The sequence below is a fragment of the Phodopus roborovskii genome, unplaced genomic scaffold, assembly GCF_943737965.1.
Source record: "Phodopus roborovskii unplaced genomic scaffold, PHOROB, whole genome shotgun sequence".
Lineage (NCBI taxonomy): Eukaryota > Metazoa > Chordata > Mammalia > Rodentia > Cricetidae > Phodopus > Phodopus roborovskii.
In genome coordinates this window covers 6,178,749-6,202,456 of record NW_026126433.1, presented here as the reverse complement: position 1 = coordinate 6,202,456, position 23,708 = coordinate 6,178,749, and the positions used below count along the sequence as shown (strand labels likewise).

General features: G+C 40.5%; 1 protein-coding gene across 2 annotated transcripts in view; it reads left to right on the top strand.

The window, feature by feature from the left end:
• Positions 1-16,676, top strand: part of Kcnmb2 (potassium calcium-activated channel subfamily M regulatory beta subunit 2) — a 265,278-nt gene extending 248,602 nt beyond the window's left edge. For both annotated transcript variants that reach the window (XM_051185847.1, XM_051185848.1), the window contains one exon: positions 15,904-16,676. In XM_051185847.1, the coding sequence (XP_051041804.1) occupies positions 15,904-16,188 (285 nt within the window). In that variant the 3' untranslated portion in view covers positions 16,189-16,676. The remainder of the gene's footprint in view (positions 1-15,903) is intronic.
• Positions 16,677-23,708: the final 7,032 nt, after the last annotated feature.

Sequence of the window (23,708 nt, the reverse complement as noted above, 5' to 3'; positions counted from 1 at the left end):
AACAAACGTGCATTGTATGGAAGCTATACATAAAACTTACTTTGATGCTGGGCATGGTGGTTTCAAGCCTATAGTCCCCATACTCAAAAAAACTAAAGCAGCAGGACTGTCACAAATTTGAGGCCTACCCAGACTACTAAGCAAATATCAGGTACACTAAAACCACATAGCAAGATCCTGTCTCCAAAAATATTCACATTTATAAGATCTATGAAGGACTGTGATGACTGGCAAATGTTTTAGTTGAGCCAATCTGCCATATCAATTTCAAGTTATATGTATATTAGGTTTGAGTTTTTCAGAGGCAGCCTGGATGCCCTGAATATTCTTGAATGAGCCAAGACAAGCTGGTTCCAGACTCCAACAGCACCATTGGTGCCTATTTCCAAGAAATGAGCCTCATGAACTCTAATCATTCTTGTAAAATGTTTCATTGCAATGGCCATTCCCTCAGTGATAGCTTACAACGGTTTCAGTAGCTTCAAGGTTCCATACTAGCACATGGGCAGCAAATGCTGTTGCCACAAAGGAATAAAACCCACCTTGCATTTTGGTTACAACAACCTGAAAGAATTCTTGCAAATATCTCTGAGGGTTCTCCTTAATGAATATCAGAGACTGTTATTTGAACTTGTTGCTTCTGATGATCTTCCGTTTGTAGTAGGCAGAAACAATAGCAGTCCTGACATGGCTTAGTGCTTCCCAGCTGTTTTCTCCCTATAAGTCAGAATCCTAATCAAAGCTGGCTTGTACAGGGGGAGGGGGTGCCTATAAAACTCTCAGATCTCCAAAGAACTGAAAAGCCACAAAAGCTGAAAAGGGACCAAACAGTAAGGGCTTCCCCCCCCCTTCTTCATTTAGAGATCTCATCACTTTGGCTCTGTCTGCATTATTTCAGTGACAAACAGCGACTGAGGTTCCCATTATCAACCACAGGTACATATTTAGGATCAAGATCTTGTCAGAGCTGTGTGGTCATAAGCCCCATTTAGTTTCTTTGACCCATTATCTTGTTTTTAAGTGTGAGTCATGACCCCATACAAAATCATGTGTGCAATACAGAAAGTATAGCTCAGATATTTATTATCAAGATCTCTCCATTAACCACCAAAAGAGAAACAAAATGAGACTTTCCTTTTCCCCCCAAAGTGCCCTTCCTGCCCCTCCCAATAACCATAGGCATTGCTCCTTCCTGGATAACCACCACCCAAGCTATTACTGCAACAGACTCTATGTTTTCCTTTGTGGATTTTATCACTTAAGCACATATCGGTAAACACTGCCTTGCTTTCCTTCAAGTTAAGCCTTTATATATACAGACTCACACAGAATGTTTCCATCTGTCTGGCTTCCTTCACAGAGCACAGTGGTTGGCATCATTCCATTGGGGTGAAATTCATTCATTTCCATTTCACTTGGAACGTCAGCTTAGTTTTTCATTCTACAGTTGATAGACATTGAGTTTTCTACAGCTCAAGGCTATAGTAAATAGCCCTGCCATGGGTATTCTTATATATAACTTTCTGGGCTCAAGCAAAAAGCCCACACAGTTCTGTCAGGTGTAACTCTGAAGGTGAAGTACCTGGGTCATAACATGACATATGTGTACCTAAAAGCTTAGTAAATGATGGCAAGGCTTTTCCAATGTGCCTGTATCAACAAGGCTCCCCACAGCCCTGTTGAGAGGATTCTTAGTGTTCCAAATGCTCATCATGACTTTGCGCTGATGGGGTTTGGGTGGCTTTTCAAGTATCTGTTATTTGAATTTCCTGTTCTCTTCACTTCTCTGGGGTGTTCATTTTTCATATTCCTTATAGGAGTTGTTTAAATACATAGACAAAGTGGCATGTACATGTAATCCCAGGTATTCCAAAGGCGGAGGTGAGAAAACCATTTGAACCCAGGTGTTCAAAACCAGCCTGGGTAATACAGTGAGAATCTGATTCAAACACAAAAGCTATGTGTCCAAGCCTCTTCCCTCCCTCTCTACAGTATCTGTACAGAAGACATTTCCAGTTTTACTGTAACTGTGCCTTGTCATTTGTTTTCCCATTTTGTTTAGTACTTTTGTTGTCGTTTATTAAGTTTTCATTTAACCTTTTGTTTAACCTGGTCATTTTCCTTAATTAACCATTACTGATTTTTCTCCCCCATATACAGCCAGTCTTCCTGAAACTGATCTTTATATAGGGGTCAAGTTTGTGAATCTCTTTGTTTTGTTTATTGTTTTTAAGTGTTTGTTTGTGTGAGAACAGCACCTGGCTCTGTTTTGGGAAATGCTACCCTTCTTCACAGGTCACTTGCGGGACCCACTTCCTCTTCCTGGACACTAAACTAGTCGGCTCCTACAATGTCAGTGTTTAGCCCAAAGACCGCTGTGGCCGTTTTGAGCCTGTTTGCATGTTATTATTACCATTCTGTGTTTACTTGGACTTCGGCACAGATCGCTAAAGTTGCGTGCAGTAAATATTAACTTCCACGAGCCCACACCTCTGCACTCACATGTGTTCAGTCTGTTATTCTGCTCTCCCATCTGCAGCCATTTTCCCACAGCCTGAAAGCTACCTCTCATTAGAGATGATGCCAGGGCGAGCCTGGTCTGCAGAATTCCCTCAGTCTGTGCTTTGCTGAAAGCATTTCCCTCTAGCTTTGCTTCTTGGAGGATACATTCAGTGAGCACAAAACTCTAGGTTGGCCTTTCCTTTGCCCCATTGTCTCCTGATGAGCAATGATGCTGCTCATCGCTCAGCCCTCTGTTTCACTGCTGCATCTGTGGGCAATCTCGCCTGTTCAAAGATTATTCAGACTTAAGCATTCCCGGAGTTTTTCCCCTCCTATTATACTTTCTGTTCCAGAAGTTCTCGTACTGTCTCATGAAACATTGTGTCATCTCTCCCTCTTCCCCTTCTGGGAGTACAGTTGGCTGGATGCTGACCTCCCTCACCGGATCTAGTGTGTTTCTCCCTTTCCTTTCTCTCATTTTCTCTTGAATCACTTCATTCTGGATTTATACCCTTCAGCAGTTCTATTCTCAACTCTAAAATGTTTACTGTCAATCTTGTCCACTAAGTTCTGGATTTTTCTTACTGTATTTTCATGTTTTCTGTGCTAAAAATTTTATTCAATCAATTCATTAGTATTACCATCTAATGCAAATGTATTTTTTTCACAAATGCTTGAACTTCTACAAGACAGGCTGAGTAACTATAGGTAATACTTTGAAATACATTTTGTCATATAAATTTAGAAGGAGCTATATTGCTCATTTACAATAAATTATTTTTGCATTTATTGAACCTACATGACAAAAACATTACAGAAAGTCTTTGATGAATTACAGACCATGGGGTCTAACAGGAGGGACAAGTATCAAGTAAATTCTTCCACAACTATACATTAAATATAAACATTGGATGTTTTCATGTCACATGAAAAATGCAACCATTGCCAATAGCTATATTAGTAATAATAAAAACACACTAACATTTATCAAATGGCTATTCTAAACTTGGAGCTGTCCTAAGCATCATAAATGGACAATTTTATTTAATTTAATACTTCTGAATCTTACCAATGAATATAAAAATGTCTACATAGAGATGGAAGCATTAGTACTCCTTCTTCTATCAGACACCATAATAAAATCTTAAGATAACTTTTTGTTGTTGCTGCTGCTCCTATTATTTGTTCTCTGTGTCACTAGGAGCTTGCTATTTTCTGTAAAATGCAAATTTAGTATTCATACTATTTTGTGTTCCAAATAAGTAACTATAGAAAAGAAATGAACAATATTACAGCTGATATTTGTATATTTTCTTCTTAAAGTTCAGCATACTATTTTTCAAAGTTTTGTTTTGTTGTTTTTCTGATTAGGGCTTTTGGCTTGTATTGGGTTATCTTCTCTGTAGTCTTTGTTTTCTTCCTCCCCTTAATGTATCTCTTCTTTTTCTTCTTCAATTTTTGTCTCCTTAATTTCCACTTTTCATCCCCAGTTTTCATTTCTTCTCTGTTGAAAATATTTTACTATCAAATAGCATCTGTTTTCCCAATAAGACATTTGGAAATTGAGTATACTAACAACACAATTATAACACATAGCATGAAGCATACCTTTCTCAGTAAAAATAAAGAACCACACACAAGTGGGCAGAGCACTTCCCAAGATGGATCCTGAAATAGGCAATATGTGGCTTGGTCAAGATCTGCATTACCCAACTCCCAGTCTGGTAGCAGTCATGGAGGAAATGGGAATGGCAAGCAAGAAGAAACCCATGCCAAAACTCTGAGGAGACTCTTCACCGCTTGCCTGACCTGTGGCTTCAAGACCTCAAACCAGACTGCTTTGTTTTGTTCTTTAGCATATCCATTTACTTGTTGTTTTGGCCCTGGTGCATAATTGCACCTGCAAAGTGCCATGTGTCTAATATTTCCAGTTCGGAGCATGGAATGTCAGTGCCAGCATCTTTGTAGGAATTGCCCCAAACAAGCTGAATGTAATGAGAACAGTCATTGATGCAAATGTTACTTTTAAAAGTATAATTTTTCCTTTTTTTTTTTTTTTTTTTTTTTTTTTTTTTTTTTTTTTTTTTTTTTTTTTGCCAGCTCCCAATAGTTATACTTGCAATAAATTCATTTTCAGGACCATCCACATGTTTCCTCCAGTACCATTAAATAAAGGATGGGATTCATGTACTTCATCTAAATGAGAATTACACAAATACATACATTTCCCCTCATGCTCTAGCAGTTGTGATAAAGTTACATCCCAAGTTCATTGATAGTCTACATTCAAACCAGAGCCCATCAGAAGCGACAGCTCTCACAGCCACAGGTTCTATACGCCCCCTAGTGTCAAGGAGGGGAGTGAGCACACCACACCCGACAAAAGCAGATAGATCTTCCTGGTCCTCTTACTATATTTTCCATTCTAGAATACTCATTTGGGTCTCCTTTGATCATTTCCAGTTTCTTATTCTTGGGATGCATGTGGTTGTTTAAAAGTCTCTTTGGCCACTTTAACCGCTGCAGCCGCATGGTCCTATTCTATGCCTGATGTTTGTTTATGTTGTCTTACCTTATCTGAGCAGTTTACTACTTTTCGGAAAACATACTGCGAAAGTTATTCTAATACATATTTTACGTTTGTATATTTATGGGGGCAATGTGGTGTGTGCACAGGTATATCATGTGGACAGCATTAAAGTTTGAGTTACAGGTTATTGTAAGTCTTACCTTATCTGAGCAGTTTACTACTTTTCAGAAAACATACTTCCAAAGTTATTCTAATATAAATTTTACGTTTGTATATTTATGGGGGCAATGGGGTGTGTGCACAGGTAAATAGTGTGGGCAGCCTTGAAATTTGAGTTAACGGTTATTGAGTCATCCCATGCAAGTCCTGGGAACCAAACTCAGGTCTTTGCAAGGGAAGTAGATCACTTAACCACTGAGCCATCTCCCCAACCTCTTCAAAGTTATTTTAAAAAAAAATCTCTTTCATCCTGGGTTGATGTCATTTTTCCAGTGTTTCTACTTGCTTCTGACAGGTGTATGTGTACATCCATCCTTCAACACTAGTACCTTGTAACTGCTTTAACTGAGGCAGCCAAACCTCAAACTGCAGTCAGAGAATTGCTCCCAGATAAGAGAGGGTTTCAATGATAACTTTTGTCCATCATGTTTCTGGGCCCTCAAATATACCACACAAGCACCAAGGCTTTCAACCCCCAGTCAGTTAGCAGATTCACCGGACTTCCCTGACCCAGCTCTTTATCCTCTGCATGGGCAGCCTCTGTTTTTTGTCAGCAATACAGTTCTGAGAAAATGGTCATCCATGTTGGAAAACTACCTGTTCAACATGAAGAGTATTCTGAATACCCCTGGCAAAGGAGAAAATAAAATACCCTCGATGTCAGAGAGGGAGGAGGGATTACACAAGCCAGAGGGTTCAAGGTCATGATGTGGGAACCCATAGAGACAGCTGATGTGAGCTCCTGGGAGCTCACAGAGGCTGGACTGACAGCTAGGGAACCTGCATGGGACCTACCTAGGTCCTCAACTTGTGAGTGACAGTTGTGTAGGCTTGCTCTGTTTGTGGGGCTCTTAGGAGGGGGATCAGGACCTGGCATTTGAACTGGTGTTTGGAGACCTATTCACCATGCCGGGTTGCCTAGGCCAGCCTTGATGCAAGGAGATGAGCTTGGTCCTACCTCAGCTGGATGTGTCATGCTTAGTTGACTCCCATGGGAGGCCTGCCCTTTCTGAATGGAGACAAAGGGAGTGAATGGGGGGTGGACAGGTAAAAGGAAAGTGGGTGAATGGTAGGAGAGGAGGGAAAATTGTGGACTGGATGTAAAATAAATGGAAAAATAATTAATAATAAAAAAACCCTTAGTGTCAACCTCACCTTCCTGTTACTTCCCCCAACCTCACAAGAATGACAGGCATTCCCCAGGTAGTAAGAAATGGCAGTGCTTATGTTGAGGTCCTAGCTACTGCTGATGGTGTGGGAACTTAAACAGGAGGCAACAGGGATCAACTGAACTGCCTGCATCTTTGTGGGAAAACATTCAAAAGATTTGATTGTACATTTTCAGTTTCTCTCTTTTCTTTTTCTTTAGTCTTTGAACCCAGTTCGCAGCCTCTTGAAAATAAGCAAACCCAAGCTGCTAAATTGGGAGATCTGGCATGCTCTCCTGGAGCTCTTAGTTGACTGACAGCCTCTAGGAGCTGTGAGTGGCTTAGGGGACTGGGCCTCCCCCAGTCACTGGCCACTAAGCTGTCATCAGAATAACAAACAGCCATTGAGTATTAATTCAGCATGGTTTGGGACCTTTGCTTCCTTTGGCTGCCAGACTGTCACTAGAGCAATAAGCAGCAGCTGAATATTAAGTCACTGTGGTGGCTGCTTCACATCTCAGCTCTGATCTCCTTTGGGAGTTAAACCTCTCACTGAACACTAGTGACCCTCAACACATACTCATTTAAAGGCGAATTTAAGATGAAGTCGTAGTGAAATAAGAGACTATATCCAATTTTGATTTGTGCTGATAAATATATATAAATGTATAGGTAAGTTAAATACCAATATGCATGATATGATATTTACATGTAACCATCATGAGGAAGATGATTGCTTCCATTAGGGCATTCCATGATTCTCAACTCTAAATCCAGCATTGCTCACCAGTTCTAAAACATTATGGGTCTCCTAATTTCAGAGACCAACAAAGCTGGACCAGAGCTTCTCAGATTGGGTGCTCTTGACATTTTGATCATGACACAGAGACCTGACCTCTACTGCCAGACTCTTCCCACCATGTGACTAGCATCCTCCCCAATCAAATTGTGGCAAGTACATGTCTCCAGATAGTGGTAGGGTGGCTGTTTGTGTTTTGCTTAGCTTCAAATTTGCATGCTGTAAGAGCCTTGTGGTGTCTTCAGCAGAGCACTGGCTGGCCACAGAAACCACAGAAGATGAAGCTGAAGCACTTAATGGAAACTGGTGCTAACTAAGTTCTCGCCATGTAGAATATGCCCACTACTGTACTAACATGTATAAAAAATTACCTCGCTTACTCCTGCTCATAAAACAATCATAGCCAAATTTTATCAAGAACTCTCACTGTGCCGGACACTGCAGAGAACTGATATTTTACATAAACTGGCTCATTTAGCTGCAGCAGCAATCCCCCATGAACCACACCATCATTGTTCTCAATTTATAACACTGAAGCTGAGTACAGAAAATGAATTTCCCCAAAATCATGCGGTCACCAAGTAACTAGGTCTGAATTAAAATCTCAGACCCTTTGTTGACCTTGCTGTCTCCTGGAGAGAAAACCTTTGACATTGTTCTTGAGAAAGCACAGATGAGGAGTTCAGAAGACTTGTGGCTCTGACAAGTGCTCACTGCATAAGCATGGAGACCTGACTTTGATCCTCAGACCCCACCCACCCCATATAAGAAGCAGGACATGGTGTCACACATCTGTAATTCCAGCACTGGGGAGAAAAAGATGGAGTTCATTGACCAGCCAGTCTACTTTGTAAGTTGTAGGCCAGTGAGAGACTCTATTTCAAAAATAAAGTAGATGGCTCCCAGGGAAGGACATCTTAGGTCATTTTGTCTCCAAAAACACACATTTGTTTAGTCAGACTTTCTTTGGACTGCCAGCTCCCTAATAATGATATGGAGACTCTTCTTTTATTAATTATGAAAGCTTTCCCTTAACCTAGCCTTGCTCCCAACTAGCTCTTAGAACTTAAATTAACCTACTTATATTAATCTACCTTCTGCCATGTGGCTTGTTACCTCTCTTTCATACTATACATCAAACTTACTTCACATCTTGCTGGTGAATCCCAACCCCTTGGATTCTTCCCCAGAGTTCCTCTCTATCCCTGGAAGTCCCTGTCCTCTCCTGCCTAGCTACTGGCCATTCTTCAGGCCCTGCTTGCACCAGCTCTGCTGTGGCCACCAAATGTAGTTTTTAACTAATTCTCTATCATTCTATTTACCAATAAAGTCTTGGGGGTCATATTTTTGGGATAGAAACCTGATAGCTCAGAGACTCTGAGAAGCAACCAGTGGGCCTTCCTTTTTGGCCAGAGACCAAAAGAGAGCATCTCTCCAGTCATCCCAAAACTGAATTCTGGAACATCTGACAGGAATCAAAAAAAAAAAAAAAAAAAGACTGTCTAAAAGCATATTGCATAAACTTTCATGCCTCTGAGTAGCAAGAAGGAAAATGGGGAGAAGGACAGCAACATGGGGCCAAGGTCAGATTATTGACTCACTCAGTCAAATCAGCATACTGTGAGGCCCCATAGTATAGGCTGCTGTGGATATTAAACAATCCCAAGGCTCTAGATGCCTTCTGTCTCAATACATCTCCAGTGTCTTTAAAATTCATTTTCAATTTGTGGTAGTTGTTGCTGATTGTCAATGGGATCTAGAATCACCCTAGAGTGAGTTAGGCCTCTGGACATGCCTGTGAGGAGTCGTTGTCTAGATTCAGTTAGACTCTAGGTATGTCTGCAAAGAAGTTTCTAGGTTAAAAACACTGAGATGAGAAGACCTGTCAATTGTGGGCAGCACCATCCTGTGGACTAAATAAAAAGGAGAAAGCAATCTGGACACAAACATTCATCATTCTCTGCCTCCTGGCTGTGGATATAATGCCATCAGCTGCCCAAGCTCCTGCTGCCTTCCTGCCTCCATAACAGACTGTGCCCCAAAATGTGAACCACAACAAACCCTTCCTACATTAGGATGCTTTTGATGGGTGCTTTATCACATCAGTGGGAACAGCAGTTAACGTGCTGCTCCACACTGACATAACCAGTGTAATGGAAGCTGAAGGAAAGAATGACCAAAGTGAACCTCTCTGGAAAAAGCCAAAATAGAGGTGGTGGTCACATTCAGGATTGTTCTCTCTTTCCTCAAACACTTCAAATGGTCCTTCTTGCCAAATCCAAGGTATGCTGAAATCACAGACCATACACATGGAAACTTCACCTGGAAGGACCTGCTGCTTCAAGGGTGGTCATAAGAAGAGTTTCCAAAGAGGAAAGAAAAGGGAGCCCCACTTTATGCTCTCAACACCTCAGTCTCTCACAAATATGTGGACTCCTAAAGTCCAGAATAACACAAGGCTTCCTGACTTCAAAACCAAGATCATTTATGTTCACAAGAATGATTTTGTTTATTTTACTCAGGACTAAGGTACCCTAGGGGCTGATGAGCTTTCAGAGCAAGAACCTGTGATGGCATCGTCTTTTCAGAAAGGCTTTTAGGCACAGCCCTCTCCCATCTCACCTGGCACCCTTGTTGTATTCTCTTCTTAACATCTACTCTGCATTATTTTTTTGTTTTGACACCTGTATATTGCTACCTGGCATATTGGCACCATATTTATTGGACTCAGTGAGTATTTGGATTTCATTCAATATCTAACTTCATCTTGAAATATGATCGCCCCTTCCATAAAAGAGCAAATAAAACATAAAACTTATTTGAAGTTCCAAGAAACTGATGGTACCTTCCCCATCAGTGCAGGAAATCAGAGGCTGACAGTGAAGTAATTCAGCCAGATCCTGCTCCTGCGGCTAGCCCCATCTTTCATCTAGAGGATGAAGGCCTGTCACTGTGCTTCACATGTGCCTAGTGAAGCATGTCTAGAAACCCAACAGGTAGGTAGTTTTTAACTTCCTGTCTATCATGAATGAAAATAACTCTGTTGGCATAGAAGGTCCTGGAAGTGAGGCAAAGAGAAGGTAAATTCTGTTGTGTTCCAAAGATTTGAAGAGAAGATGTGACTGCTGGGTCTTCATTGACAAAGTAATGGAAGAAGAAACCGGGAGATGCTGAAGACCAAGTTTCCGCAGTGTGCAGAGGAAAGGTTACACCATGGATGACGTCTGAGATTTTCATTGCTAATGGGAAGTTTCTGCCTTTCAGGAATCAAAGGGGCTAGGGAAAGAAGCCAGTTTTATTAGCAAAACTCAGGGTTAAGAAAAGACTGTTAAGAGCTGGCAAAATGGCTCAGTGGTTAAAAACTCTGGCTGCTCTTCCAGAGTTCAATTCCCAGCACCCATATGGCAGCTTTAATTCCAATGCACCCTTCTGATGTGTAGATGTACATGCAGACAAAGGATTAACAAATGAATCTTTTAAAAAAGGAAGGTTGTGGTGGGGAGAAGATACTGTTAAACCAACTCTTATTGACTTATCCATATATCAGTACATATCTCGAACCTCATCAGTGTTCAGCCCTAAATGGGATAGCTTTATCACACCCTGTCCTCCCAAGTCTCGGGGATCTTTGTGGAGGAGGAAATGGTGGTGGTTAACTACAAGGAAACTCTTTTCTAGATATAACAGGACAGTTGCACATATAAATTCACAGCAGTTGTGACAACATGCATAAGACATGTTCAAGCTCAAACCAGTCAAAATCCCAACATAGAGTCACACAGTAGGTCACAAAGTTCTTGTTCCCAGCTGAAGAACTACTATTGATTACTGACAAGAGAAGGAGAGTTAGTTTTCTTTAAAGGTGTGGCTCTGGTACCCAAGAGTTGACCACCCAAGAGTATATACCCAGCACTAATTGGACTTAATTTTGTTTAACGAGGGCATTGTTGAAAATACTATGCATTTCAGATGTAAAGGGCCCTGAGATAGAACTTACCTGAAAGCTTCCTCCATGAGGATTAGCTTCCATGGGACCAGAAAACACCATGCAAGAGTCCAAAGGAGAGAAACAATCAACAGACCTACCCAACTATGAACTACAACAATGACCAACATGGCATGATATCCCTAAGAGTGTAGTAACCAAAAGTTCTATAAATGGACTTATGATCCACACAACAAGAAGGAAACCATGCCTGGCACTGGAAACCTAGCCAACTTCCCTGGGCTAGTGAAGTCATGAGCATAATCCATACCTACATTCTAGATGTTTGTCCTTGAACCCACAGATAAGTGTAGTCCTCATTGCTCATCATAGAAACTTCCCTTCCAAATAGCTGAACCATTACAGAAAACCATAATCAATCAAAATGCAGAATTGTGGATCCCAATCCCAATGGATACAGCTACAAAACAATCCCTGCACGTAATACTGATAAGAGGGGACAGGAAGATTCCTTAGAATCAGAGAGTTTGTTTTGAGATTGTGTCTCCTAGGAATATCAAAATCTTCACCTGTAAAGTCTCACCAACACAACTGTCCAAAGATGAGCTGACCACAGACAACAATATACATGCTAACATGGATGGTGAAAGACCATGGGGTCTCAACCTTAGAGGAAGAACTATAGGCAATTAAGGAATGCTGAGAGTCAGAGAAATATTCTTCTCCAGGTTAAGAGTACACCAATTGATTATTCAATACTAAATGGTCAGTCCTGAAAACATACATACAAGTAATTTTACATAGACTGAGAAGATTATATTTAGGAATATATATGTATGTACATATACATATATGCATGTGACAATAATTAATTAAAAATAGGTCATAAATTTGAAAGAGAGCAAAGAGGAGTATATATGGGAGGGCTTGGTGGGAAGAAGAGGAGGGGGAATTATAATCTCAAAACTAAAAGAAATAATTAAAAAGATGAGGGCACAAAGTTAGATGGATATTATATGAGGAATAAATCTTAAAAGAGTTGGAGGATGAAAGTAAATATGATAAAAAATATAATGCATAAAAATATTGAAAAAAAATTATAAAATATAAATGAAATGAAAAAAAAAATATGAGACCGTCAAAGCTGGGGAGACATCTTAGTCAGAAAAGTACTTGCTGTGCAAGATGAGGACCTAAGTTCAGATTCCCCAGGATACATAAAAGTAGCATGTCTGTATTGCCAGTGCTGGGGCAATGGAGACAAGAGAATCCCTTGGGGGAGAATCCCTGGTAGGGAAGCCTACCAGTCGAGCCAATCAGTGAGTTCCAAGTTCAGTGAGAGACCCTGTCTCAAAAAAAAATATGGAAAGTGATTCAGAAAGACACACATCAACCTTGTCTTCCACATACAAGGATACACACATGTGTGCACAAACCAACACATACACAAATACATACATATGTACATACACATGTGTGCACAAACACACACACACACAAAGAAGACTTCTCAGTTCTCCACTGATTGACAGTCTGTAATATTCATATATCCTCATGGTGACCGTATTTACATACTTTGATTACTATCTAAATATATTGTTTATAAAACAATTTCTTTCTGTTATGCATCATTCACAGTTTAAAAGTTAAATCTTTCCAGTGGCATACCCACTACATAAAAGAATTACTAAAAGTGATGGTATCTTTATCTTCTTGATCATATTATAATTTCCACATTAAATGTAGATTATATAGTAGTCAAATATTATTGAACTGTGTTCTGTATATTCTAGATCACTCACATAAAATTATTCCACAAATACACAGTGAAGGTATGCACATATTAAATCATCACCCCATGTTATACCTACTGTTGTAGCTTGCATCCAGTTATAGCACAATAACAAAATCTTTGCTTCCAGAGACTACACATGACTAAAACTGGAGCAACAGAAGCAAACACCCATAAGGTAGAATTCGGCTCAATGAAAATCTCCAAAGGCCGAAGGGCAAGAAGGCAAGCTGACCCTGCAAGAACCCCATAGCTGGTTGTCCAGCCCTCTTTAGAGCTTTTGTAACTTAGTGTATGGCACTTGGCTAAAGACTTTAGAAGAGCATGTAGGGAAATGTAATATTCTAGTAGAAAAATATGCTAATGAAAATTTATGGGGGCCTTATGCATATTCATCATCTAATTCTGAAAGATAGGTGCCGGGAAGTCTCGATTAACCTCATTACAGAGATGAAATTGGTTCTGCTTATGGCAATCGGATCACATGAACTCAAGTCAAGAACTTGTTATACGACCTCATTCATTAATTATCACAAGGGATCTGTCAATAATAAAAAGAAATTAACAGCAGACATATGGTAGAGTTTTCATGGGCAGAAACAGAAAGTGGCAGATAACAAGATCAGGAGGGCTCAGAGCACTCCAGACTCTCTGATAGCATCTGCATATTGGCCCAGGATGTGTCATTGGCACAGAGTGGCTGAGTGTGAGCATGTATGGAGTGCAGCCAGACCACAGGAACACCTCTCTCTCTTCTTTAAACTTTAATAAGGAGCTCCTGTATTACAACTTTGCCAGATGGCCTCCGAGGTACTTTATATCTTGTTTTGTTTGGAAGAATCTTATCTAGTGACAGAATTATTGCCATTTGCCTGACAGATGTTTCTTTAAAAAAAAAATGTAAGTTGAATTGATTCACCATAGCAGGAGAAAATAAAGAGAAGCTCCATTTTTTAATGGAATGTCATTTTTATTGAGCTCATTTAAGTAACAGCTCTGTTAGTCGCTGAACATGCTTCCTGTAAGATAAGCACAAAAACATACCAATACCCAATGTCTTTATGATCAGGATTGTCGCTACCTGAATTCAACTATAGGTGGCTTGTCTGAATTTGTTTTGTTTTGATGTTGTTAGAAATGTTTGCTTCAAGAAACATTTCTTTAAAAACTCAAAACCATGATCTGTATGTGTAGCTATATGATAGACAAAAGAGCCCCACAAGAGCCTGAAAGTTGTCACCCAGCTAGCCAAAACTTTAGCCCATGAAGCCCCAGGCCTACTGTATTACACCTTTCTCTGAAGATGTTTTTAGCCTTCTTTCCCACCCCAGCAGCAGGCAGAGCCCAGCACTGTGCTGGGTTCACACATGTGAGTGGATGGGCACTGGCTCTGAGCTGGGCACCTTTGAACATTGTGACATGGTGTTCCATCTACAAAGGTCATGCTGAGAATCAGGAATAGTGTGTCCTTGCACATGCACACACAGTGTTTTGAGTCCATTTATAGTATACTGGTATGTATTCAGAGCTGTCTTTGGCTCCATGCCAAGCACTGGTAGAATGTTCATCTTCCATTCTTAACTAATCAGAGAGACTTCTGCTGCTTAGAGTTGAATTAGTCCGGTTACAGCGACATAAGTCCCAGCGCTGCTGCTAAGTCAGCAGAAAATCATCCCAGAAAGGCTCCACCAGCTGAAGCTTAACTCATTTCTTTTGTATCTTCTCCCTGTGATATTTACATACAGATATAAATCTCTCCCAGATTCCAGGGTCCTACTCCAAATCTCATACCAATGCACACATAATACCCACAGGCCACCTATTATGAATGTATGAAAGAAAGAGGAGAGAAAGAGGTAGACGCGACAGGAGGCAAGAGTTCTAGGTGAAGTGAGCCGATCAAAACCCGTGTCAGGTCCTCAGGTCACTGCACTCTGCTGTGATCATGCTCTCCCTTCCCTTGACTGACAGGAAAGGGCACTTCAGCATGCTCACACTATCCCATTCCTCACAGACCTCTACTCAGCCTCTCTGAATTTTCCAAGAGCCACCAAAGATGTAGCTGGTTTTTGTTAGTTTGTTTTGATTTGATTTTTTTATTTTATTTTGTTTTGTTTTTGATAACATAACAAGATGCCCAAGGTAGTTTGATCAAACAGCATGAAGTCAAAACAAATATTATTCAAAAATCACTCTTTTATACTGATATGTGTATTAGTTACTTTTCCCTTTGTTGTGACAAAACACCTGACAAAAATAATTTAAGGAAGGTTGGATTTCCAGCCTGAGATTTTTGGATCACAGTCTTTTGTGGACAGAAGGGTTAATAAGTTGCTCATCACATGGTAATCAGGAAGCACAGAGGCTTGCATAGTTGTACTCAGATCACAATTTTTTTTATCTAGTCTGGCATCCCAGCCAAGGGTCAGGTACCATTTGCATTCTATGTGGTTACTACCTCCTGAGTTTGACCTTTCTGAAACCACAATCATAGACACACCCATATGTGTGTCTCTATGGTGATTCTGGGTCCAATCAAGTTGACTATTAAGATTAACCAATGAGGTATGCTACGATAATACATTATGTGTGCAGACAAAACTCAGAAAAGTTTGCACTCTGAAACCCTGTACAGGTGTGTTTGAGAGGAGATAATTAAGACCCACCACTCTTAGCGATAGCAAAAAATATTACTTACTTTTTCTATATATGTGATGTGAGATTGTTATAGCAAACCAACACATTCATAATTAGATTTAATTGGCAAGTAATTTATAGGTGAGTGACTAAGGAAAACTTTGTCTGGGATCCCCAAACATTACTCTAATAAGTGTGCAATCTCTCTAGCCTTAGGAGGCATTAGATTGAATATATAAGTGAGCCACCATGTTTGTCCCACAGATAATATTAAGTTGTCTGCTATCCTCTTAGCTATTTTCTTCATGACAGCTGTCTTGCTCTTCACAGTGTTCCTATATTCCGAAGTGTGGAAACAACTTTGAAGAGTCTATGTCCCTGGTGAGTGTCGTCATGGAAAACTTCAGGAGACACCAGAATTTCCCTTGCTATTCTGACCCAGAAGGAAACCAGAAGAGTGTCATCCTGACCAAACTCTATAGCTCCAATGTGCTGTTCCATTCTCTCTTCTGGCCGACATGTATGATGGCTGGGGGCGTGGCAATTGTTGCCATGGTGAAACTCACTCAGTACCTCTCTCTGCTCTGTGAGAGAATCCAACGGATCAATAGATAAAAGGAAAAAAATCATGGATAAGATATTTTTCTTTAAAGCTCAAATACTGTTTTCTTTCATTCTTCACCAAAGAACCTTAAGTTTTGAATGTGCAGTCTGTTATGGGTTCCTTAATGTATTATTCTAAGTAGAGCAATAACACAAATGCTGTCCTATATGCAAACATGATGTCCTTATTATTCAGGAGAATTAACTGTTCTTTGTCAGTAAGTTGTTTCATTATCTTGTTTTGAGGCTGGAACTAATCCATCATTCCCTTTCCACCAGAATAGGACTCAACTACTCATGGCTAAGTCTTGTGGGGGAATGGAGGCACTGTCCTGTGACAAGGTCTGTGTTCTGTTTTTCCAGACCTCTTGAAGACCAGATTTTTCTTCATTTGCTGTTTACTAAAGCTACAGCCAAAAACATGTTTTTCTTTTCTTATTCTACATTGAGCCCTGTAGCAAGTGAAGGGGTGATTTCTGACTAAAGTATATTAAACATTGTGTGTGTGCGTGTCTTTTTACCATAGTGCTGTAATGAAGAGAGGAAGCCAGATAGTTTTCTTTCATTAATTTTTATTCACAACTTCCAGTTTTTTAAAATGATCTCCAGTTCTATGTCTTCCAAACAGAGCCCTTTTCCATCTATGACCCTGCTACTGTGTAGGAGACGATGCTGGTGAGTTCATTCCAGATGAACTGTCTGGGGGGTAGGAAGGTATTCCATTGCAATGGGAAAATGCCTATGTTGCAAAGATACTTATGTGAAATCTTAACTCCACTTCCACTGGACAAATGCTAAAGACTGGTGAGTTAGCAGCAATGGGTGAGTTTGTTGTGGCAAATTATCATGTTGGGATATTACTCTGTGGGAATTTGTTTCAGTGAATGAACGTTCAGTCTCTCCTGAAAAATGTTGCCTGTTGGGATTTTAAAGCTATGTATGCAGAATCTTTGTCTCCTCTACATATTTTATTTTTCTATTCACTATTCCCTTTTTGTTGTTATATTTTATATGCAGAATAGACTTTTTCCTAACACATGTTTGAATTGAATAACAAGTTTAAGGGAAGCCTTTCTTCACATTGATGTTTACTCATTCTATTTGTCAGGGGGATAAGGGGTTGGTTTTAAATAAAGACATTTCATCCTTTATTTAATATCAATATCTAAAGGAGAAGACAAACATCTATCTTTCTCATCTATATTTAAGTACCCTTTTGTAACATAGTATTGATGTTTTTTAGGTAATTGCAAAATTTTACAAATCATTTGTGGAATGAACAGTGAAACTAATCTGAGAAAGCAGAATGCTGTAATTCATAGTCTGACTTTTCATAAGCAAATAAATTCCTAGGATGTAATCAGGACTTCAAATGTGTAATTAAAATTTTTTAAAACCCATTCTATCACAAGATTTGAATACTTCTTGCATTTAGAACAGACATACATGTGGCAGTCCCTGCAATTCCAATTACTGTATTTGAAGATATCTTCAGAGACCGTAAGGAAAATCCCCTTTTCTCACAGCTAAACAATACATGTAATGTTGTAACATTTGGAAGACACCACAGAAAATTACTTTTATTCTTTCTTAAAAATTATTTTTCAAGATGGGAGGGGTGAAACATACATGATGACACTATGAGGTGTATTTTTTCTTATCTTATTTAGATTGTTTTCACTAAAAGTTCCCAACTGAGGCCTGGGACTGATTCTTAAAAGTAAAGCACTGGCCTCATATGCATGATACTCTAGGTTCAACTCTCAATGCTGAAAGAAGGAAAGAAATTTCCCAACTGTTGGCTTAGATAAGAATGTAGAAAAGCTCAAAAACAAATGGCATCAAAAAATGTCAACTAGGAACTTCATGGATGTCAATCCAGCAACAACACCTGTAAACTACCATAGGTGAAACACAACTAGATGTTTGCTCTCAGAGAGGAAGACCCAGAACTAATAACAAGTTAGATGCCTTGCACATGTTAACTAATTTGCTCTTCATAACCTTTCTATTGGAGGTCCATCAGTCCCTCCTGATTATAGTAATCATGAAAAGCAAAGACTCCTTGTGTACTAATGCGTGGTAAATAAGAATCTGGGAAACGATAAGCTGATGGATGTTTATTCGGGGAGAAATCAAACCAGAAACAGACAACCACCAGCAGGTTCCTGTACCAAGGATGCCTCCGGATTCTTTCTGTCTCAGGAAGTAAGAGAGAGCACTGGGGTCTGCAACCCCAGACCTAGTCTCTCAAGGCCATGCTTGCACCTGTCCCCATGCCCCAATGGGCGTGGTCAGTGCAACAGGTGCAGGTGGGGTGGATATCTCACTACAGTATAGTTTTCCCATTACCATGGTTTTGACATCTTTTAAATTAACCCAGAGGAATTCTGAGGTCCACAAGGGATTGTAGAAGTGACAAAGAAAGAGAATTCAATGGGAAGATTTTGATCAAGAGATGATGAGGAAGTAGCTACTAAGAAAGTCAGTTATCCTCTTGGCTGTAAATTTAGATGTCAGACCATCAAACACATAGGGACCCTTCTAACACTAGATTTCTAATGGCCAGTGAGTTGGATCAGCAGGTAAAACCACTTGCCAGCCAGCCTGAAGACCTGGAACCTACATGGTGAAGGAATGAAATCTACTCCACAAGCTTTTATGTGACATACACACAAGAACATCATAGCATGTGCATACACACACACACACACACACACACACACACACACACACACTTTGTGCACACATAAAATAAATAAATAAATTTTGTGCTATGTGTATGTAAAGAAGACCAACACTGACCTTCAGGGGACATTCTGATACTCAAATAGAATCTATGCATATTAATCTATGGGTTAAGAGAATTAAAGCCCCCCTCTGGTACTACCAATAAGCAACTTATCTCTTTAGAACTCAGAACATTATTTACATTGGCAACAGCAGATCACAGTCTCCCCATTATTCAAAAAGAATGATTTTCCCAAATGTTACAAATGTCTATGTGTCCAAATCACTTTCATTATCCAATTGGCACATCCCATCTAAAACTTTATTGATTTCAGATTGCCTGAGTTGCAATTGTATTAAAACCCAGAAATGATAAATGTATCAATGACTGCTTGCAAATAGCTATAATAAAAAGATATGGTTCCGTGGAAACCTACCAGCAAAGTACCAGCTGATGCTAATGTGTGGGCATCATAAATACCTCTATGTAGGCTGGGTGACAGCCAGAGTTCCAGCATGCTATCCTTCTCCCGTTGCTGCAAATGACCAAAGAATACTTACACATGACATTTATAAAACAAATGTTGTTTCCACAATGTTGGGCTATAAACAGCTCACTGTAATCCTGTGGGTAAAACATGTTGACTGTAATTGTTATGTTGACATTAACAGAGAGAAAAGTGAGATGAGCAATTGACTGAACTGAGTTTAGACAATAACTTTAACAACAAGTATAGGTGCAATGTTCACTTCCCCACAAAAACAAGCAACTGAAAAATGTTGCAGAAGGTCTTGCTAACTCTCACCATCCTGGTGAGAAAGCAAGCACGATTAAAGGTTGAATGCCATTCCTTTTCTTAAACTCCAGGTTGTTTTATTCATTTATTTATTATTTTAACCATATGGGTGTTTTTCTTCTTTGTGTGTCTGTGTGCCTTATATGTACTCAGTACCTGAGGAAGTAAGAGGAAGGAGTCAAATCCCCTGGGACTGGATTACAGATGGTTGTGAGCTGCTATGTGGGTGCTGGAAATTGAACCTGGTGAGGAAAGGAGTATGGAAGGAAGAGACTTCTCCCAGCTCTTAGATTTTTACACATCAAAAAATTTAACAAAGTCCTTTCTTTTGAACATTTATTGTCACAATTAAATCAGGAGGAAGCATTACCTTCTAAGCATCACCTACCCCTTGCAACACCACGGTTGGTTAAGCATCCAAACTTCTCTATGATACCCCTGATTTTTTTTTAAATTTAACTTCTTTATTGATTCTTTGGGAGTTTCACATCATGCATTCCAATTCTGCTCACCTCCCAGTCCTCCCATATCCATCCTTCAGCCATGCAGAACACCCCACAAAAGAAAACAAAACATATAAGCAAATAAAAACAATAACAAAATGCAAAAAAAACATCTCTTTACTCCTCCTTCTCTCCTGCCTCTCCAACACCTCTTCATTCCTCTGTGGCATTGGGAGTTCTGTGTCATATAGGACATCCTTTAGTTTTATCAGCTTTGTTAGCAAATATTTATTGCAGCGAGTCACTTGTTCAAGGTCTCTGATTTCTGGTGCACCATCATCAATGGATCCTTATAGGGACTCCTCTGGGATATCCCAAGGCTGCCTGGAGTCATAGAGATCATGCAAACCACAAGTTCCACAGGACCAGTTCCTTCATAAGCTCCAGCAGGTCCTAGATAGGGTAGATGCTAGGTTGGGCCTGCCCAAGGTCAGGCTGTGGCCAGCTTGGTAACTGAGCTGGTCAGAGGGTAGAGTCAGTTCACCTATCCCCATGTCTTCACGATCAGTTCACCCTGGTGAAGGGAGGGGTGGAGCCCTCTCTCCTGTGCAGGGCCAGCTCTCCATGAGGGTGTGAGCCAACTCTCTTGCTGCAGTGTCCAGTGAGAGGCAAGGCCAGCTTTCCCAGGGCCAGTCAAGAGTGGGGCAGGCTCAGCATGGCCCTCTGATTTCATTTCTCTTGGTTACTAAGGCCCCCTGAGGTGACATGGTCCACAGACATGGAACTGGACCATGAACCCAGACATAATCCTCCAAAGCAACTTGGGCCTGAACAACATCCTGGCTCTGAGTGGAAGCACAGGCCTCTCAGGTCAGGGTAGTTCTGCAGCAGCATTGCCCCTGGGTGCCATCAAGGCCTCAGGCTGTGGCTCCAATCGTAGGCTTCTATGTGATCTTTGGTGACAATATGGGACTCAGACTTTAGCACATACCCCAACTGCAATAAGGTGTGTGTGTGTGTGTGTGTGTGTGTGTGTGTGTGTGTGTTGCTGTTGTTTTAAACAAATCTTTTACTTGTTTGTTTTTGTGTGAATGGGTGTTGTGTCCCTTGGAAATGGAATTACAGGCAGTTGAGTTGCCAAGTGGCTTCTGAGAATTGAACCCTGGTCCTCTGGAATAGCAGTCAACACTCTTAACAACTGAGCCATCTCTCCAGGCCCCCAAACCCTTGATTTTTACCTGTCCTAATTCAGCGTCCTCCTGTCAGTCATCAGATCTCAGCCCTTTCATTCAAATTGTAGAATTTCCTTCCAGACAGCTGTACTACCAGAATGAACTCCTCATGGTGAGCCAACACCGCAGGCCTTCCCTGTGCAGCATCCTGTCTGCCATCCTGCATGGTACAAGTCTCATTCTGCAGCCACCAACAGTGTATGTCACTGACCAAGAGTGGCCAGCTGTGACAGCTGACATCCAGTTGTACTGAGAAGTCAGGGACTTCAAACAGAGGACTCAAGATGTGTGCAAAATCTGTCCATCCATTCCCAACAGTAGACAGGTGTGGAACTCAGTGCCGATAGTGTACTCTGATCCATCTCTAGGAAGCTGTAATCATCTGGGAATCAGTCTTCGAAGGTGACAGTCTGGCTGGCTAAACAACCCTTTGAATAATAACAACCATCAGGCTCTGCTCTTCATCCTACCTGGATCATTTGTGCATCAAACCTTGTCCCCAAACTCTTTTGCCCCAGAGAAAATGTCCCACCTGTCTGCCCATCTTCTATGCTTCTATAACACTGTCACATCCCTCCAAAACAAATATTTATCAAGCCAGGTTAAGTGGCACAGACCCCCAAAACCCAGCTTCTCAGGAGGCTGAAGCAGCAGGATCAGAAGTTCAAGGCCCATCTGAGTGACTTTGCAGTCCCTTCTCAAAGTGGAAAAATACAAAATGGCCAGGGATAAAACTTAGTGGTCAAGCAAACTAGCCAAGCATGCACAAGCTTGTAGATTCAATTTCCAGGACAGAGAGAGAGAGAGAGAGAGAGAGAGAGAGAGAGAGAGAGAGAGAGAGAGAGAGGCAGAGACAGAGACAGAGACAGAAGAGGGAGGGAGAGGAAGAGAAAAGGAAGAAAGGGAGTTGGGATGAGAGGAAAGGGGAAAGGGAAGGAAGAAAGAAAGGGAGTTGGGAAAAGAAGGAAGAAGGGAAGGCAGGAGGAAGGAAAAGAGGGAAAAGAGGAGGGAGGAAGTGAAGGAAGGAGGGAGGAAAAAACAAAAGGCAAGAAAGAAGAGATATGTGTAACAATCCACATCACATTATTTCTCTGAGGATTCTTGAACAGGACTTTTTTTTTAATCATAGTTTCTTTACTTTGCTGTCAAATTTCCATTCCCTATACCAGCACAATTCCAGATACAAAGGAGGAAGGCTTAACAAATGTTGCTTGCTTGACTAAATGAATAATTGAATCAACATAAAACCAGACATACTAAATCTGATCGAAGATAAAGTGGGAAATAGCCTTGAACACATTGGCACAAAAGATAAGTTCCTGAACAGAACACTGATAGCACATGCACTAAGATCAACAATTAATAAATAGACCTCATGAAACTGAAAGTTTTCTATAAGGCAAAGGACACCAAGAATAGGACAAAGCAGCAACCTACATAATGTGAAGATTTTCCCCAACCCCACATCTGACAGAGGGTTGATAACCAAAATATATAAAGAACTCAAGAAATTTGACATCAGAAAACCCAAATAATCCAATTTAAACATGGTGTGCAGCTCTAAACAGGTAATTCTCAATAGAAAAATCTCAAGTGACTGAGAAACACTTAAAGAAATGTTCAACATCCTTAGACATCAGGAAAATGCAGATCAAAACTACTTTGAGATTCCATCTTACACCTGTCAGAATGGCTAAGATCGAAAACACAAGTTACAGCTCCTGCTTGTGAGGATGTGAAGCAAGGGGGACACTCCTCCACTGCTCGGGGCAGTGCAAACTTATACAGCCACTATGGAAAGCAATACAGCAGTTCCTCAGAAAGTTGGAAATAGATCTCCCTCAAAATCCAGCTGTATCAGTCTTGGGCATATACCCAAAGGACATCTACCACAGAGATGTTGCTCAAACATGTTCATTGAAGCTTTATTCACAACCAAAAAATAGAAAAAAACCTAGATGTCCCTCAAAAGAAGAATTGATAAAGAAAATATGGTGCATTTACACAAAGGAGTACTACTGTTCAGCTGTTAAAATTTGACATGAAATTTGTAGGCAAATGGATGGAATCAGAAAAAAAAATCATCCTGACTGAAGTATCCCAGACCTAGAAAGACAAACATGATATATATTCCACATGTAAATGAATATTAATGATTAAGTAAATTGTGACCAAGCTACAATCTATAGACCCAGCAAGGCTAGGTAAAGAGGAGGAGTCTGGGGGGAAGGCTGAACACATGGATCGTCCTGGAAATGTGGAATATAATAGACTTTACAAGCAAAGTGAGGAAAGATGGAGACCGGAGTGGGAGAGATCAAGTGTGGGGA